The sequence below is a fragment of the Anomaloglossus baeobatrachus genome, chromosome 4 (assembly GCF_048569485.1).
Source record: "Anomaloglossus baeobatrachus isolate aAnoBae1 chromosome 4, aAnoBae1.hap1, whole genome shotgun sequence".
Taxonomy (NCBI): Eukaryota; Metazoa; Chordata; class Amphibia; order Anura; family Aromobatidae; genus Anomaloglossus; species Anomaloglossus baeobatrachus.
Window position 1 is genome coordinate 54,422,559 of NC_134356.1, and position 19,284 is coordinate 54,441,842.

General features: G+C 45.8%; 1 protein-coding gene across 1 annotated transcript in view; it reads left to right on the plus strand.

The window, feature by feature from the left end:
• ANXA6 (annexin A6) overlaps positions 1–19,284 on the plus strand; it is a 108,279-nt gene that overhangs the window by 76,345 nt on the left and 12,650 nt on the right. The window contains exons 14-20 of the mRNA XM_075344340.1: positions 7,427–7,511; positions 10,762–10,843; positions 11,033–11,127; positions 14,263–14,376; positions 16,572–16,662; positions 17,065–17,144; positions 18,277–18,330. Coding sequence (XP_075200455.1) covers positions 7,427–7,511; positions 10,762–10,843; positions 11,033–11,127; positions 14,263–14,376; positions 16,572–16,662; positions 17,065–17,144; positions 18,277–18,330 — 601 coding nt within the window. The remainder of the gene's footprint in view (positions 1–7,426; positions 7,512–10,761; positions 10,844–11,032; positions 11,128–14,262; positions 14,377–16,571; positions 16,663–17,064; positions 17,145–18,276; positions 18,331–19,284) is intronic.

The window sequence follows — 19,284 nt, forward strand, 5'->3', positions numbered from 1 at the left end:
GGAGACCCAGACAATTGGGTGTATAGGCTATGCCTCCGGAGGCTGCACAAAGTATTACACTTAAAAGTGTTAAGCCCCTCCCCTTCTGCCTATACACCCCCCGTGCTCTCACGGGATCCTCAGTTTTTTGCTTTGTGCGAAGGAGGCAGACATGCAAGCACAGCTCCACAGATTAGTCAGCAGCAGCTGCTGACTAGGTCGGATGGAAGAAAAGTGGGCCCATATAGGGCCCCCAGCATGCTCCCTTCTCACCCCACTTTTGTCGGCGGTGTTGTTAAGGTTGAGGTATCCATTGCGGGTACGGAGGCTGGAGCCCACATGCTGTTTTCCTTCCCCATCCCCCTTAGGGCTCTGGGTGAAGTGGGATCTTATCGGTCTCCAGGCACTGAGACCGGGCTTCATCCACAACTCCTGTGGAGCCTGATGGATAGGAGCCGATACCGTTCAGGGACATGGCCCTGCATCTTAAAGGTACTCTGTATCCCTATGGGGACCGCGCACGGCATCACCTCAGCTTTGCTGGGTGTGCTAGAGCACCGGGGACCGCGGCGCTGACCGGGTCTATATGTGCCATTACACACTCAGCGTCGCTGAGTGTGTTTATATGTAAGGGCTACCGCACTGACCGCCGTTGCCACGGGACACTGCGGCGCGGCTGGGACTTGTAGTTCGCCGGGGACTTTCACGCGACCGCGCTTTTACGGCGGCCGCGTTTATTACTACAGTCCCCGGCTTCATTGCGGCCTAGTTTCCCTTTTTTTCTCCCGCCCTCAGCCCTGACAGGCAGGGGAAGGGCGGGACGCTGCACGGAGCGAGCAGCAATGAGGGCTGGAGTATGATTTACATGCTCCACTCCCCTCACTGTGCACAGTATGAGCGCCCGTTTCGCGCCCTTTCTAGGCCACGCCCACAGCTTCCTCAGCTCGTCAGGACGCCGCAGCCATTCCTGTCAGCTCCACCGACGCTGCAGAGAGGGACATATTCATCGGAGACCCAGACACGGTCTCTGGTGGCCTCACAACCGCTTAGGCGGCTGGTAAGCAGCACATGTGGTGCTAGCCCCATGGTGCTGTATTGTATTGGTACATTATTTGTGTACTGTATATAATTTACACTGTATGAGCACAGTTCTTTCTGGCTGTATACCCTATTGTGTTACTCAGGGAAAACTATAGCATGGCGCCCACAAAAGGCAGGGGTGCCAAAACACAGGCTTATTATGTTGCCTGCGCCGCATGTAAGACCCAGCTACCGGCAGGTTCCACTGACCCTCATTGTGTACAGTGTTCGACCCCTGTGACACTTCCTCAGCCGGATCCTCTGCTAAGAGGGGCCCAGGGGGAGCCACCTGTTGTCACTGTCCAGGTGACAGGGACTGAGTTTGCAGCCTTTAAGGATCAACTATCTGAGACTATGGCTAAGATACTAGAAGCCTTGCAGTCCAGACCGGTATCTCAGCAAAGGGACTCTGTTGAATCATTGTTCCCTGACCCCCCTCAGTTGGACCAACAATGTCCTCACGGGGTATCTCATACATCCCAGACGGAGGGTTCGGACTTAGAACCTAGCCCCAGATCGTCTAAGCGGGCCCGCTTAGAATTCCCTCGACATCATATTATTTAGGGTCTCAGCGGGGGGATTCTCTGGTTGATGATGCGGAGACAGCTGATCAGGATTCTGATCCTGGGAGCGCTCTCAATCTTAATTCTCCAGACGGGGACGCCATAGTGAATGATCTTATTGCATCCAGTCATCAGTTGCTGGATATTCTTCCCTCAGCCCCTCCGGCGGAGGAGTCAGATTCTCAGCAGGAGAAATTTCGCTTCAGGTTCCCCAAGCGTACACAGAGTATGTTTCTAGACCACTCTGATTTCAGAGAGGCAATCCAGAATCACCATGCTTGTCCGGATAAGCGTTTCTCTAAGCGCCTTAAGGATACACGTTATCCTTTTCCCCCGGAAGTGGTTAAAGGTTGGATTCAATGTCCCAAAGTGGATCCTCCAATCTCCAGACTGGCGGCTAGATCCATACTTGCAGTGGAAGATGGGGCCTCGCTTAAACATGCCACTGACAGGCAGATGGAGCTCTGGATGAAATCCATCTATGAAGCTATCGGAGCTTCTTTTGCCCCAGCATTCGCAGCCGTATGGGCGCTACAAGCTATATCAGCAGGTCAAGCGAAAATTGAAGCGGCCGCGCCACAAGTGGCTTCCATTACCTCCCAGACCTCGGCAATTGCGTCTTACGCTATGAATGCTGTCCTGGACTCTGTGAGCCGTACGGCAGTTGCGACCGCCAATTCGGTAGTAGTCCGCAGGGCCTTGTGGCTACGGGAGTGGAAGGCAGATTCCGCTTCCAAAAAAGCGTTTAACCGGTTTGCCAATTTCTGGCGACAGGCTCTTTGGCGAGCGCCTGGATGAAATCATCAAACAATCCAAGGGAAAGGATACATCCTTACCCCAGCCCAAGCAGAACCTCTCCCAACAGAGGAGAGGGCAGTCGAGGTTTCGGTCCTTTCGGGGCGCGGGCAGGTCCCAATTCTCCTCGTCCAAAAGGTCTCAGAAAGAGCAAAGGAACTCTGATGCATGGCGGTCTAAGTCACGTCCTAAAAAGGCCATTGGGAGCACCGCTAACAAAGCGGCTGCCTCATGACTTTCTACCTCCTCTAGTAGCATCCTCGGTCGGTGGCAGGCTCTCCCGCTTTTGCGACACCTGGCTGCCACAAATAAAAGACCGCTGGGTGAGAGACATTCTCTCTCACGGTTACAAGATAGAGTTCATCTCTCGTCCCCCGACTCGATTCTTCCGGTCCTCTCCGCCTCCCGAGCGAGCCGAGGCTCTTCGGCAGGCGCTGGGCACCCTGAAGGCAGAAGGAGTGGTGGTCCCTGTTCCTCTTCAGCAACAGGGCCACGGTTTTTACTCCAACTTGTTTGTGGTCCCAAAGAAGGACGGGTCCTTCCGTCCTGTCCTGGACCTGAAACTTCTCAACAAACACGTAAAGACCAGGCGGTTCCGGATGGAATCCCTCCGTTCCGTCATCGCCTCAATGTCCCAGGGAGATTTCCTTGCATCGATCGATATCAAAGATGCTTATCTCCACGTTCCGATTGCCCCAGAGCACCAACGCTTCTTGCGTTTCGCCATGGAAAACGAACACCTACAGTTCGTGGCACTACCATTCGGCCTGGCAACAGCCCCACGGGTTTTTCACCAAGGTTATGGCTACTGTAGTAGCGGTCCTCCATTCTCAGGGTCATTCTGTGATCCCGTACTTGGACGATCTGTTGATCAAGGCACCCTCTCAAGAGGCATGCCAACACAGCCTCGACGTTACCCTGGAGACTCTCCAGAGTTTCGGGTGGATCATCAATTTTCCAAAGTCAAATCTGACACCGGCCCAATCGCTGTCGTACCTTGGCATGGAGTTTCATACCCTCTCAGCGATAGTGAAGCTTCCGCTGATCAAACAGCAGTCACTACAGAAAGGGGTACAGTCTCTCCTTCAAGGCCAGTCACACCCCTTGAGGCGCCTCATGCACTTCTTGGGGAAGATGGTGGCAGCAATGGAAGCAGTCCCTTTCGCGCAGTTTCACCTGCGTCCCCTTCAATGGGACATCCTACGCAAATGGGACAGGAAGCCGACGTCCCTCGACAGGACCGTCTCCCTCTCTCAGGCGACCAAAGCCTCCCTTCGGTGGTGGCTTCTTCCCACTTCATTATCGAAGGGGAAATCCTTCCTTCCCCCATCCTGGGAAGTAGTCACGACAGACGCGAGTCTGTCAGGATGGGGAGCGTTTTTTTCTCCACCACAGGACTCAGGGTACGTGGACCCGGCAAGAGTCCTCGCTTCAGATCAATGTTCTGGAAATTCGGGCAGTGTATCTTGCCCTGAAAGCGTTCCAGCAGTGGCTGGCAGGCAAGCAGATCCGAATTCAGTCGGACAATTCCACAGCGGTGGCATACATCAATCACCAAGGCGGCACACGCAGTCGTCAAGCCTTTCAGGAAGTCCGGCGGATCTTGATGTGGGTGGAAGCCACGTCCTCCACCATATCCGCAGTTCACATCCCAGGCGTGGAAAACTGGGGAGCAGATTATCTCAGTCGCCAGGGCATGGACGCAGGGGAATGGTCCCTTCACCCGGACGTGTTTCAGGAGATCTGTTGCCGCTGGGGGGTGCCGGACGTCGACCTCATGGCGTCCCGGCACAACAACAAGGTACCAATGTTCATGGCACGGTCTCAAGACCCCAGAGCTCTGGCGGCAGACGCCTTAGTTCAGGATTGGTCGCAGTTTCAGCTCCCGTATGTGTTTCCTCCGCTGGCACTGTTGCCCAGAGTGTTACGCAAGATCAGGGCCGACTGCCGCCGCGCCATCCTCGTCGCTCCAGACTGGCCGAGGAGGTCGGGGTACCCGGATCTGTGGCATCTCACGGTCGGCCAACCGTGGGCACTACCAGACCGAACAGACTTGCTGTCTCAAGGGCCGTTTTTCCATCTGAATTCTGCGGCCCTCAACCTGACTGCGTGGCCATTGAGTCCTGGATCCTAGCGTCTTCAGGATTATCTCAGGATGTCATTGCCACTATGAGACAGGCTAGGAAACCAACGTCCGCCAAGATCTATCACAGGACGTGGAAAAATTTTCTGTCATGGTGCTCTGCTCAGGGTTTTTCTCCCTGGCCATTTGCATTACCTACTTTTCTGTCCTTCCTTCAATCTGGACTGGAAAAGGGTTTGTCGCTTGGCTCCCTTAAGGGACAAGTTTCTGCGCTCTCGGTGTTTTTCCAGAAGCGCCTAGCTAGACTTCCACAGGTACGCACGTTCCTGCAGGGAGTTTGTCACATCGTTCCACCTTACAAGCGGCCGTTAGAACCCTGGGATCTGAACAGGGTGCTGATGGTTCTTCAGAAACCACCATTCGAGCCAATGAGAGATATCTCTCTCTCACGCCTTTCGCAGAAGGTGGTCTTCCTAGTAGCAGTCACCTGTCTTCGGAGAGTGTCTGAGCTAGCAGCGTTGTCATGCAAAGCTCCTTTTCTGGTGTTTCACCAGGACAAGGTAGTTCTACGTCCGGTTCCGGAATTTCTCCCTAAGGTGGTATCCCCCTTTCATCTCAATCAGGATATCTCCTTACCTTCTTTTTGTCCTCATCCAGTTCACCAATGTGAAAAGGATTTGCACTTGTTAGATCTGGTGAGAGCACTCAGACTCTACATTTCTCGTACGGCGCCTCGGCGCCGCTCGGATGCACTCTTTGTCCTTGTCGCTGGCCAGCGTAAAGGGTCACAGGCTTCCAAATCAACCTTGACTCGGTGGATCAAAGAGCCAATTTTCGAAGCCTACCGTTCGGCTGGGCTTCCGGTTCTCTCAGGGCTGAAGGCCCATTCTACCAGAGCCGTGGACGCGTCCTGGGCTTTGAGGCACCAGGCTACGGCTCAGCAGGTGTGTCAGGCGGCTACCTGGTCGAGCCTGCACACTTTCACGAAACACTATCAGGTTCATACCTATGCTTCGGCGGATGCCAGCATAGGCAGACGTGTCCTTCAGGCGGCGGTTGCCCACCTGTAGGAAGGGGCCGTTTTTTTCGGCTCTATTACGAGGTATTATTTTACCCACCCAGGGATTGCTTTTGGACATCCCAATTGTCTGGGTCTCCCAATAGAGCGACAAAGAAGAAGGGAATTTTGTTTACTTACCGTAAATTCCTTTTCTTCTAGCTCTAATTGGGAGACCCAGCACCCGCCCCTGTTTTTTGTGTACACATGTTGTTCATGTTGAATGGTTTCAGTTCTCCGATATTCCTTCGGATTGAATCTACTTTAAACCAGTTTATAATTTTTTCCTCCTTCTTGCTTTTGCACCAAAACTGAGGATCCCGTGAGAGCACGGGGGGGTGTATAGGCAGAAGGGGAGGGGCTTAACACTTTTAAGTGTAATACTTTGTGCAGCCTCCGGAGGCATAGCCTATACACCCAATTGTCTGGGTCTCCCAATTAGAGCTAGAAGAAAATGAATTTACGGTAAGTAAACAAAATTCCCTTCTTTTGCATCAAATTCTTCAAATGGCACATAGATGGTTTATGAATTTTGCGCAAAATCCATTATTTTTAGTTTTTGGAACTTTTTAGCACCAAAAATCTTAATTTTTTTTTAAAAAGTGGTAAAAATGCACCAAATTGAGAACTTCTCCAGAAACCTTACTCTAGGGTAGATGTGCCATTAAAAATGCGACTTTTGGTAAAATTGCACTTCATGCAAAAAAAAAAATAGACTTGGGGGTACTTTGCACGTTGCGACATCGCTAGCATCGGCTAGCGATGTCCAGTGCGATAGCACCCACCCCCGTCGCACATGCGATATCTTGTGATTGCTGCCGTAGCGAACATTATCGCTATGGCAGCACACACATACCTGGTCAGCGACGTCGCGGTGACCGCCGAACAATCCCTCTTTCAAGGGGGAGGTGCGTTCGGCGTCACCGCGACATCACCGCAACGTCACTAAGCAGCCGGCCAATAGAAGCGGAAGGGCGCAGATGAGCGGGATGTAACATCCCACCCACCTTCTTCCTTCCGCATTGCCGGTGGAGGCAGGTAAGGAGATGTTTGTCGTTCCAGCGGCTTCACACACAGAGATATGTGCTGCTGCAGGAACGACAAACAACATTGTACCGCCAGCATTAACGACATTATGATAATGAACGACGTGACACAGATCAGCGATTTTTGACTGTTTCACGCTCGTTCAACGTCGCTCCTAGGATTTACACGTTGCGATGTCGCTACCGGCGCCGGATGTGCGTCACAACAACCGTGACCCCGACGATATTTCGGTAGCGATGTCGCAACGTGCAAAGTATCCCTTAAAGTTTTGCAAAATGTATAGTGAATAAGGCTCAAATACTAAAGCCACTGAAAAGGAGAAAAGTAGAAAAGTGGAGAAACAGCAATGATGAATTGGGGCCTGAATTTTATGAATTTGCTTTAATTTTACTGTGATTGTAATAAAATTTAATTGTTCTAGGGAACATCAGCGCTTGAAGAGAGAGTTAATGGTTTATTAGCAGACCCTTGAGTAGGGACTAGCTTAAAGGGGACTGACCACTGGATTTATTTTTTTTAAAACCCCCAAGGATGGAGCTTTGCTGCTCCGTCCTAAATAGAGCAGAGATGCTCAATCGCGGCCTCCACTCTGTTCATGGTTTATGGGACTAGCTGAGTGCTGCACTGGGCAGTCCCATAGACTCTTCCTGGAAATTTAGTTGAAGAAATTCAAGACTTTCCAGGCCAAGCCATATTGCTTTGTGCTGAAGACTGTTGTTTAGGGTCTCTGTGATCTTCATCCCTTTTGCAGATGCCTATAAGTGAGCCTAATATATGCTATGAATTGTAATCCCGCCTATAAGCTGTTACTTTCCTTTTTAGCGCCGCTGGGGAGTATTTCCCAGAAGCTGCTCAGGCTGCATTTCAGAAATGGGAACTTAGCGCGACCACTGCTGCACGCATGGAGGTTCGAAGAGAATATGATGTCCCCGCCCTCTCTCTTGCCGCACTTGCTAACCAAGCCAGCAGGCATCACAATTGGCGCTTGCTTGCCTCTCCTTAGCTGAAGCCTAGCCACGATCTGTCAGAAACAAGTCTGCTATGGAAATCCAAAATCTACAAGATGCTTTTACTTAGTGATCACAAAGCAGAAAAGTGATCACTGCAAACTGCACAGCCTCAAGAACTCATGCAGCCAATATGTACTTGCCTTTTTTTGTTAATTTAAATTTATGTCCAGTTTATATATTGGTTCAATATTTATAGCAAAGTGCTAGTTGTCCAAATGATAAAATTCTAGGTGCCAAAAGTCACCACAAGGGGGAGCTCATCCCAAACAACATTATACAAAAAGCTTCTGTGCTCCACCTAGTGGTGACAGCAGGGAGCCAGTATTTCATCATTTAACAATGGCTTTGCAGGGAATTTGAAAAACAGAATTTTGACCACTATAAAAATATATTAAATAAGTAATCAATACAGAATTTTGCCCTCATTTATATTTCCATGAAACTAAAAAGTATTAAGGCAGCTAACAAACCTCATTATTAAAATCTAAAAAAAAATAGAGATTGGGCAAAGGAAAAAAAACACAATTTTCCCTTTTTGCAGCAGGCAAATCTCTATTTGGAGGGGCTGTGCAGTAGAAACTACTAAGTAATGGCACATTGTAGATTCCCATTGTATATGTTGGACCTGTCTGTGACAAATCTGCTCAGTATAACTAATCAGCTAATGCCCTTTGCCTCCTTTTTTCCCTTCTCGCTAACACTTTGCTTTCTAGTTAACAACTTTTAACTTTATACCATTTGCAATTAACTTTCCTTTTTTCCATTGCATTATATGGCTGGCAGAATGATGAAGTTTATTATATAGCTGGTGGGGTGGTGTGGTGCACTCTGTGGCTGGCGGAGTGGGTCAGCGCTCTCTGTGGCTGGCGGGGTGTTGCAGCGCCCTCTGCGGCTGGCTGAGTGTTGCGGCGCCCTCTGCGGCTGGCTGAGTGTTGCGGCGCCCTCTGCGGCTGGCTGAGTGTTGCGGTGCCCTCTGCGGCTGGCGGAGTGTTGCGTCGCCCTCTGTTGCTGGCAGTGTTGCGTCGCCCTCTGTTGCTGGCGGAGTGTTGCGGCGCCCTCTGTGGCTGGCTGAGTGTTGCGGCGCCCTCTGTGGCTGGCTGAGTGTTGCGGCCCCCTCTGTGGCTGGCTGAGTGTTGCGGCCCCCTCTGTGGCTGGCTGAGTGTTGCGGCCCCCTCTGTGGCTGGCGGAGTGTTGCGGCCCCCTCTGTGGCTGGCGGAGTGTTGCGGCCCCCTCTGTGGCTGGCGGAGTGTTGCGGCCCCCTCTGTGGCTGGCGGAGTGTTGCGGCCCCCTCTGTGGCTGGCGGAGTGTTGCGGCCCCCTCTGTGGCTGGCGGAGTGTTGCGGCGCTCTCTGTGGCTGGCGGAGTTTTGCGGCGCCCTCTGTGGCTGGCGGAGTGTTGCGGCGCCCTCTGTGGCTGGCGGAGTGTTGCGGCGCCCTCTGTGGCTGGCGGAGTGTTGCGGCGCCCTCTGTGGCTGGCGGAGTGGTGGGGTTTCTAGACACCTCTTATTTGCACTGACCTTATTCTTCATATTGCCAGAATGCAAACTAGAAAGAGTTTCGATGATGGGAGTCTACTAAAACTACACACTGTACGATAATTTGTAATAATCCATATAATTACAATACAATAATAAATTAGTGATGATATAGCAGTGATTTTATCTTTAAATATTACAATGATTATTAAAATTATTAACAAAAAAAACATATTGGGTATCAAGAAATATATATATTGTATTTTGAGCAGACTCTTAGATTTTTCCCTTTCTGGTTGGTTTACTGGTTACAATGACACTTAAGTTATATGTAATAATGTAAGATGATGTGTGATATGCTGTGTATAGTTACAATTATGATATATTACTGCACAATAATTCCTTATATAAATGAATAAATACATGATAACTGAACTTGGGGCACTAAGGGGTGGCATAAATATTGCTGCCACACTGGCAAAACCAAATAAAAAATTACGCATTTGTATTAAATATACAGATTTTGGGAGGTTTAATTGCCTAAACTGTTCCTATAAAAACCCACATTCTGGAAACATGGAAAAACATGAAATTTTGTATGTTTTTTCTTAATAGTACAGACGTGTCCTTCCTTACCATTCCTCTTGGCTCATGTTCAGAGACGTGTGATGACATAAAACACATTGTTCTGAATATTCTGTTTGGAGAGGTTTATGCTATACGTGTCAAGTGGTTGTAATGTGAATTGCATCCTGTCGGGGTTTGGTTAGCATATTGCATGAATGTGTTGAATTTGTATAATGGGAAATTGGAGTTCTTATCCAAATTTAGTAACGCTCAAAGCAGACACCTCTGTAGGGGCGGACATATCATTGGTGCAACCTGTGCAACCGCAAAGGGGCCCAAGAGGTCACGGGGCCCACTTCTACCTCCAAAGCAGGTGGAATTGTACATTTTACTGAGCTGTTGGACTGAAAAGGGCCCATATACTGTTTTTACACAGGGGTCCTTTGTCTCTGTCCGCCAGTGAGGCTAAGGCATGCTATGGGTGGACTGGAGGTCCATTTATTTTACCAGCCAGAAAAGAGAATTACTAAAATAGATCCATAAATTTCATTTATGACTACAATTTCTCACGATACAAAGTCAATATTATCACAACATGTTGGAAAAAAAACATTGACACCTTGCAACGCACATCATTACCACTAGGTACCTAAAGTTAGACACGTACAGCATAACCATCTCCCGATACAACATCTTGTTTTTCCGTAGCTGCTCATTATTGGATATCTTGAACTAAAAGGAATGGTGAGAAAGGAGACATTTCTAACTCTCCGACTCAACAAAACCATAGTATTAGAAGTTTCCCTCAAAGGACCGCCCATGAGGAACGTCTCCTTGTTATATCAACAAGGAGACGTTCCGCATGGGCGTTTCTTTTAGGAAAATTGCTGATACTTGGGTTAAAGCTTCAACCAAAACCATTATTGATCCTTCAGGTGACTTCATTCCTAATAGGGTTTGTCCAAGTAGGGTTGGGCCTCTTCACTTACTATTTTATAGTTTTGTGGTGATGTCCACGGTTACATGGGAAGATACCCTACACCTCGCAGAAATGGCACAACGCATCAGGAGTCTCATTTATGGATTTAACTATTCATGTTTTTCCAGTTGAAAGGAACCATCCATCCAGCAGCTGGCTTTAATGCAGACAGCGACGGGAAGGCTCTGAGGAAAGCAATGAAAGGATTCGGTAAGGACGTCCATCAGCTCCTTCCTATGCGCATGATGTAAGGGGCCTATTGCTTATTTTCTGCATTGTGTCCATTCCTGTAATATTTTTTCTCTTAAGCACTGGACACTTATTACATTTTTGCATTGGGCCCACAAATGTGCTAAAGTAGCCCGGACCCTATATTATAAATATATGTATATTCTGCAGGTACTGATGAGGACACCATCATTGACATACTCACCAAACGCAGCAACTCCCAGAGGCAAGAGATAAGACAAGCTTTCAAGTCTCACTTTGGACGAGTAAGTCTCATTTTGCATTTATAAGGCATTATTCAGATTAACCTAAACATTGAGATATGACCCCCATGGGTGGACCAGGTCTGCCAAAATAAGGCAAAACCTATCCGTGACTTTTAGCTATGATCCATGATCCCAGGAAGGATAATACCTACATGTCCTAAAAGGACTGGAGTAGTCGATGTTGTGTCCTTTTTCTTCACAGTTCACATTCATAGGGGCCAAGGAAGCTGAGATATAGGAAGCTGTCTGATGGGGTCCTCATATTTGTAGGGTTGTGTCCCAAGGAGATTTTTGCAGTCATCGCCAACTGGCATGGCAGCATCAGGATCTGTGGAAACTACAGATTGTGGCACTGGAACTGCTAACTTCTTTGATGTCTATTATCAGCGCAGGCAGACTCGGGTGTTGATCCACAGACTTGTGGTTCATAGGCAGGCTGGCAAGAGTTAATCTCTGCTGGGCTGCTTGATAGTCTCCTTTGGTCACATGCTTTGGAGGAGCCAGTCACATTCGCTCCCTTCCTTTATATACTGGCTGGACTATTCTGTTGGGGGAGACCTCCAGGGGGTGTCTCTCTCAGGGTCTCAGAGGAGGATTCCACATCAGAACTGCGCTGATGTATATGAATCAGGAGAAATGACTACACAGAGACATGTCTCTATCCGGGAGAAGCTCAATGCTCTTCTGACCCTTGTATTCAACACATAGTGTATATATATACAGCTTACGCAATACATCCACGTTATCTATTAAGTTCATTCCTTGTCTGAACAGTCTTAGCAACATTCGTTAGCAAAACATTCAAGTGTGTGTGTTTAGACCTAGATGAGTCTATAAAAGGAACAATGTCAGTTACTTATTCTCTTCTATTCATGAATGTCAGTTGCTTATCTGAAACGACAGATCTGCATTCCTCTATGAATAGAAGAATGCTAGTTACCTATTCATGAACTAAAACTTATTCTACTTAGCCCTAAGGAAAATATGTTTTGGTTATACATTCCATTAATATTTCAATTAGGTATATATGGAGAGGCAATGCATAAAGCATTCAAAAGAAATATTATATTATTATTATACTGGACAAACGATTCATAGCCTAGGCCTTCACAATTCCATTAATGCCAGCTATACTTTACCTATACTGGTTTGGTGAGGTGTTGTGCTCCAGACTTACTACTGGGTGTAGTATTGTGTTGCTGCGAGTGTTTGTGGTGTTAAACCTTGTTATCTTTTTTGTTGCTGCCTTTCTCCTCTTGCTTTTCTCCTTAGTCTCTTAACGTTTGTTCCTGTGAGATTTGTTTCTCCCATCTCAGTTTTAATCTTTGTTTCCATGTGACTCCTGTCCCTTCCTTCCTTTATACTGGGGTAACAGGATAGATCTGGTCAGGAGAATAGTAAGGCACAGGACTTGGGTATCTGTACCTTTAGGGGTAACCCTGAGGCTAGGGATAGCCTAGTGTCCCCTAGCATGAGGCACAGCATAGGTGCCTTCTGTCCCTCGCTATCCTGCAGTAACATTTTGACAAGCTGCCTGTGACATAGAAGGAGCCCTGTGGTCACTGGTGGTTTTCGTTTCTTGCTGAATACAATGATGGCAAACCAGTAAAAACCAGGCTGTGAGTTGACCTTGAGAAGCCAATTTTCTATTAGTCTGTTAAAAAAAAAATTTGGGACCTCTGTTTTCTGGCCTTGTTAAAAGCTAAGGGAGCTATAAACCCCAAACCAAACTGCTCTCCATATCTATTGTTCCTGGACTTAGAGTATGTGGGGGAAAAATGAGTTACACCTAGGTTCTGAAGGTTTTGTACAGTTGGGCTTTTAGCTTTTGGTGCATCTGGGTAACTATGTAATATACATGTAACTTTTCCATGACACCATGCCAGGGAAAAAAGGATTGGGCATGTTGGATTTCAACATGCCTGATCCTTTGTTTTGATGAATAATAACTGCTTTTATCAACATCTAGTGTATGATTAACGTTAGAGAACATGGCTCTAACAGCTTCTTAGCCATAAGTATCAGTCAGTCTATATATTTGTGCACTTGGCATCTTGTATTGGAGTTTTCTTGGTGCGGGGACCGTCTCTAAGACTATGTTCACATGTTCATCAACAAAGAGTTCGGATTATAAGGAAAGAATTTTTAGCTAGTGATGAGCGGGCACTACCATGCTCGGGTGCTCAGTACTCGTAACTAGTGATGAGCGGGCACTACCATGCTCGGGTGCTCAGTACTCGTAACTAGTGATGAGTGGGCACTACCATGCTCGGGGTGCTCGGTCCTTGTAACTAGTGATGAGCGGGCACTACCATGCTATGGTGCTCAGTACTCGTAACTAGTGATGAGCGGGCACTACCATGCTCGGGTGCTCAGTACTTGTAACGAGTGATGTGTGAGCACTACCATGCTCGGGTGCTCGTAACTAGTGATGAGCGAGCACTACCTTGCTTGGGTGCTTGGAGTCGGTAGTAATGAACAATTGGGACATTCAGATGGCCTACTGAGTACAGAGTATGATGGAAGAGCGTTTTTACGGGAAATCTTCTGGAAAAATGCTTGAGTTCCCCATTGACTTCCATTATGCTCGGTACTTGAGTTGCGCCCGTCCAAGCGTCAGACTGCTCATTACAAGTACCGAACACCCAAACATGTTAGTGCCTGCTCATCACTAGTTACGAGTATCGAGCACCCGAGCATGGTAGTGCCGGCTCATCACTAATTAAAACGGATCCAGCAGTAATCCATTGGCAAAAAAGTTGTGCAGACACAACTTTTTTGTCCCTTTTTTAAATGACGTGGTATCCGTTTTTTTTTTTTTTTAACATTGAAGTGTTTGAAAATTTGATCCGTTAATTAGCCACATTAGCCATCCATTTTTCTTTTATTTGCTAAGGATCCATATTTTGCTAACTAGATCAGTTTCAGATAAATAGCAATCTGTTAACGGATCCAATCTCCATTGACTCCCAGTGATAAAAAAAACGGATCCAGTTGAAATCGGTCATTTAAAAACGGACAAAACAGTATGGTGTCTGCACACCTATTTTTCCAGCGGATTGCTGTCGGATCTGTTCTAACAGATGATTACTGCTCATGTGGACTTAGAATAAATGCTTTTGTCTTATTTTTCAGGACCTTATGGCAGATCTGAAGTCGGAGCTCTCCGGAACATTGTCAAAACTCATCCTAGGACTCATGATGACACCTGCCCAGTTTGATGCCAAGCAGATAAATAAGGCCATTGTGGTACGTAGTCATTTTATTTTCCCTCTGCTTATTGGATCTGACTTTTCACAGTGCAGAATGTTGCCCCCACTTTAACAAGGCTGTAGCAGAAACCTCTTATCTACAACATGACCGCTGACACCAATCACTGGCTGCAGCGGTGATGCCAAAGTAGATTGTCGAGCTATGTTTTTTGGCTACAGCCTTGTAAGCAAAATTCAATGAGAAGTAGAAAGGCAGTGTTAGGTGTAAGTAATGCTTATTTTTTATTTTAAAGCATAATAAGCCTTTGTTTGTTTGTTTGTTTTTGTTTTTGTTTTTTTTGGGGGGGGGGGGTTTAACCGCTCTTCCCGACGCCACAAATTTCCGGTTTTTGCATTTTTTAATTTTTTTCCTTTCCTCTTTCCAGACCCATAACTTTTTTAATTTTCTTTCCACATAAACATATGATCTCTTCTTTTTTTGCGTGACAAGTTGTAGTTTTGAATGACTCCATTAATTCTGCCTCATAATGTACTGTAAAATGATTAAAAAAAAAAATGCAATTCTGACATTTGTTTTCTCGGAATTATTTTTACGACGTACATTTTGCGGTAAAAAAACGACCTGGTAATGGGATTTTGCTCATCTGTACGATTACGGCGATACCAAACATGTCCAGTTTTTTGGTTTTAGTGGTTAAAAAAAAAATAGAAATTTATAAAAAAAAACAAACAAAAAACCCCCCAGTACATATTACTTATATACAATGAATGAAAGCTTAAGGACAGAAAATAAAAGAATTGATTGAAAATTGGGTAGAAAGTATATGACGCACCCCAGGGCTTTGGGGTACTCTGTCCCGGGCTGTATATTATTGGGATAGTTCACTTTGTGGCCATTGCTTGGTTCCGTGACCCTGGGGGTCGCTTAAAAGGGGGAATTTGTACAAGGGGAAAATAAATAAAAATAAAGAGTTTGTCGTGACGCCACTTGCGGTATGCACCTATATGGGGAAAGCTGCCGCTGCAAAGTCTCTCGCTGTTGGGGCTGGTGGTATTGGGAAGCTTGGATGTAATAGCCCTCCGCAAGTAGAGTTAGGCCCCAGGGGAGTATGATGGGGGTTGTAGTATATGGGTGCGGACGTGTTAGAAGAACTTGGGCGACACAGGTGCTGCAGGTTAACTTGTGCTTTACTCACTGGTTTGGAGTTGCTACTACCCGGTTTGTGCTGGTCTTTACCAATCCGGTATTCCCTTTGTCCCAGTGCCGGTTTAGTGAACTGGTGATCTTTCCCTCCATGCACCCTGTAGTAGTCAGTGGGTCCCCGTGGCTTGGAGCGTTCTTGGGGTCCCGTCCGGTTGTCTCCGTCTGGGCCCGTACGGCAGGCAGCTTGAACCTCTCTTGGGTCAGGCCTCTGTCCCCATTCCCAGGTTCCCTCTCTGCTGTTGTCCCCCGGACACTAACGTTGGCAAGGTCCTTGATTGTCCCCTTACCGGGCAGATTATTAGGTGAGCTTAAAGTGTCTTCCTGAACTAGGGCTCTGCACCCCACCAGTGCTCGGTCCAGTGAGTACTTCACCGTACTCTCCCTGGCACCCGTACTCCTTTTTACTCAGGAGGTCACTGCACACTTTCCTGTCAGCACATCAACTTCTGACTGACTTGGTGTCTGGTTACTTTATAACTAACAAGATGTCCGTCGTCCATCCACTTCACTGACTAGCCCCTCCTTTTCCCAGGGTTTCTGACTAGTGGATTGGATGTGTCCCATAGGTGACCACCCATCAAATTCATCTCTAGCTTATTACCCAATTTGAGGAAAAGGGAGTGTGTGTGTGTGTGTGTGTGTGTGTGTGTGTGTGTGTGTGTGTGTGTGTGTGTGTGTGTGTGTGTGTGTGTGTGTGTGTGTGTGTGTGTGTGTGTGTGTGTGTGTGTGTGTGTGTGCGCGTGTGTGGATTACCAGCACTGATCTTCCAGTAATCCGCAGTTGGATGTAGTACCCTGTGGCACCAAATACTCAGGGGTGCCACAGATACAATGGAAGCAAACTCCGATATTTGGAGTGTCCAGAACCTTTAGGCTTTTGGCCTTTTATAAACTATATTTCACTTGTAGAAAACAGAAATGCTGAGGAATAATAAACTAATGTAACAGTCCAGTTTTTTTATTATATATTGATTTTTCATAAAATCCTAAAACTTGATTTTTGTACACCATACCTCTGTGGATTATCAGGGTGCCGGTACAGATGAAAAAGTCCTGATTGAAATTTTGGCTACAAGAAACAACCAGGAGATCCGAGCTATTGATGAGGCCTATCAAGAAGGTGAGCTGACCAAAGGGACACTGAACCTATCAAGATCTGCAGTTTTATTACTCTAATGCATCTTAAACAAGAAAAAATTAAGCAACTTATCGTCCACAAGGCCTCTGCAGACCAGTGTGTCACCATGGTTACAGACCACAAACAAACCCTGTGTGGTCTGATCCAGCAGCCATACTTGCCTACTGAATGTATGCTGATGAGAATCAGGGGGTATTCAGTAGGAAGTAAGAAAAAAGGGGCGTACAACTGCTGAATCAGACCACACAGGGTTTGTTTGTAGTCTGTAACCACAGAAATGCAGCTATAAACACAAAAAAAGTGGTTGCACAGTACGAAGGTTGTAATCCTATCTGTATATTCCATATACATGTCTAAGAGTATCCTCATTCTTCTTCTCTATAGCTTTCCATAAGTCCCTGGAAGATGCTATAAGCTCAGACACATCCGGACATTTCAAGAGGATCCTTATCTCATTGGCATCGGTGAGTTCAATAGACAAACCAAGCAAAAATAGTATAATTAATGTGTAAATATATGTTATATACATGTAACTGTATTATTTTATGATACAAATCAAAGGACTAATTAATATAAGATGCACCGACCTTGACGCGCGTTTTACCTACCCCTCACTAAGCCATCGCCGAAACACACATCAGGGTGGGCGCATCTGAAGGGAGTTTCTGTTGCTAACCTGATATATATCATACTCAGTATACTCTTATTTTATCATGCTCTTGCTAATTGTAGTATGTTATACATGGTTTTTGTGCTGATTACACGGACTACCCAATTGTGTTGTCTGCTATATATTATAATTATTTGACTACCTTCACGTAATTTTTAGCACATTGCTGATTAGACCACTATTGCCTTTCTAGGTTACAATCATATTATATACTTTCACGAAGTACAACTTTTTTTTTCTTTTTTTATATGCCCTTTCTTCTTTTCTCTATTCTCCACCCCTAAGTACACCATTAATAAAGTATTTTATTTTAGTTCATTTATTTCATTGACTTATTTTATCAGTTTCTGTGACCTTTCTTATTGAGAATTAGAACTGTGTTTTATATTAAAAGGGTTTTCCAAGAATATAATATGGCCCCCTTTACATATCTCAAACGGCAACCCATCCTCCTAGTCACAGGTCAATGTGGACTGCAGCCTAAAGAAGCACCTGTGTCTCAACTATTATAAGGATACTAATACTCTTCAAAAGAGGTTATGCAGCAGTTGAGGCCTTTAGTATAATGAATGATGCGTCCATACTATAAAGTATATAAAGAATATTAGAAGTCCCCTTAGAATATGATGACCTGTGCCTGCATCCTGCTCTTTTGTGGTGGTACAATATATAGCTGGGGGCACATTACAGAATATACACACTTATGGTACCTAACCAATAATGCTATATCTATAAGGTCACCTTAATCTCCACTCATATGACCTTGTCCCTGGTTAGTGGTAAATCACGGGTTGCTATGGCCTGTCCACCTACAGGAATAAATATATATTACCATTATTATGTGTCAGTCAACCTACAATAAACTTATTACCTAATATTCAATCCTCACAAACCCCAATAACCCCTGCTTATACTTATGTCTCTAGGCTAACCGTGATGAGAGCGGTGAAGACTTTGAGAAAGCCGTTGAAGATGCCAAGGTAAGAAAAGGAGTATTTTCCCTTTTTATATTTCTTTATACTCACCTGGACAGAAGCAATGGTATGAGCTACATATCACTATATATCTACTTTCAGACCCTTTTATACAAGAAAAACTTTTTTTCGAATTTGGAAACACGATTACGGTTCATATTCTGTACACTAGATGGCGACGTAATTACTTAGGATTCCATTATTACAAATGTGAAGCTTGCTTGCTGGTACTAGAACACGCTGACAATGACTGTCCATATATTCTGAAGTTTAAAGGGTTATTCCCATCTTCAGCTCTATATAATATAATAACAATAATAATGTGTGTGTATATATATATATATATATATATATATATATATATATATATATATATATATATATATATATATAATATTATAAAATTTATTATATACTGTATATACAGGGTGGTCCAAAAGTAGGTGGACAGTATGCGTATATATGTAATCAGATAATGCTTGTAAACACAAGCAATTATTAAACTTACTGCTTATTAAAATTTTCAGATATCAACACTTTTCTTTTGTTTACAGTTTGTTGCCTTGGAGACCGACCACCATTGCTAGACAGCAGGGCATACGCAGCACTTACAAGCTGTTTACTATAGAGCTTATAAGCATAATTTTGAAGCTGGATTTCTGAGCACGCTGTTAACTCCTAACAAGCTTTAAAGGGAACCTGTCATCTGAAATTTCGCTATTAAACTGCAAGAATCCCCTTCTGCAGCTCCTGGGCTGCATTCTAGAAAGGTTGATCTTGCTACTGGCCCCCCTTTCAGACCTAAATAAACACTTTATAAAATCTTACCTTTTGGTATGCTAATGATGTTTTATGGTCACGGGGGCGGGCTGTATTGCGTCCGTTATTCCCCCCTCCTTCTGCTGTTTGCTGTCCCCCAGTGTTGATTGACAGATGACGCCGCTGCTATTCAGTGCTCCT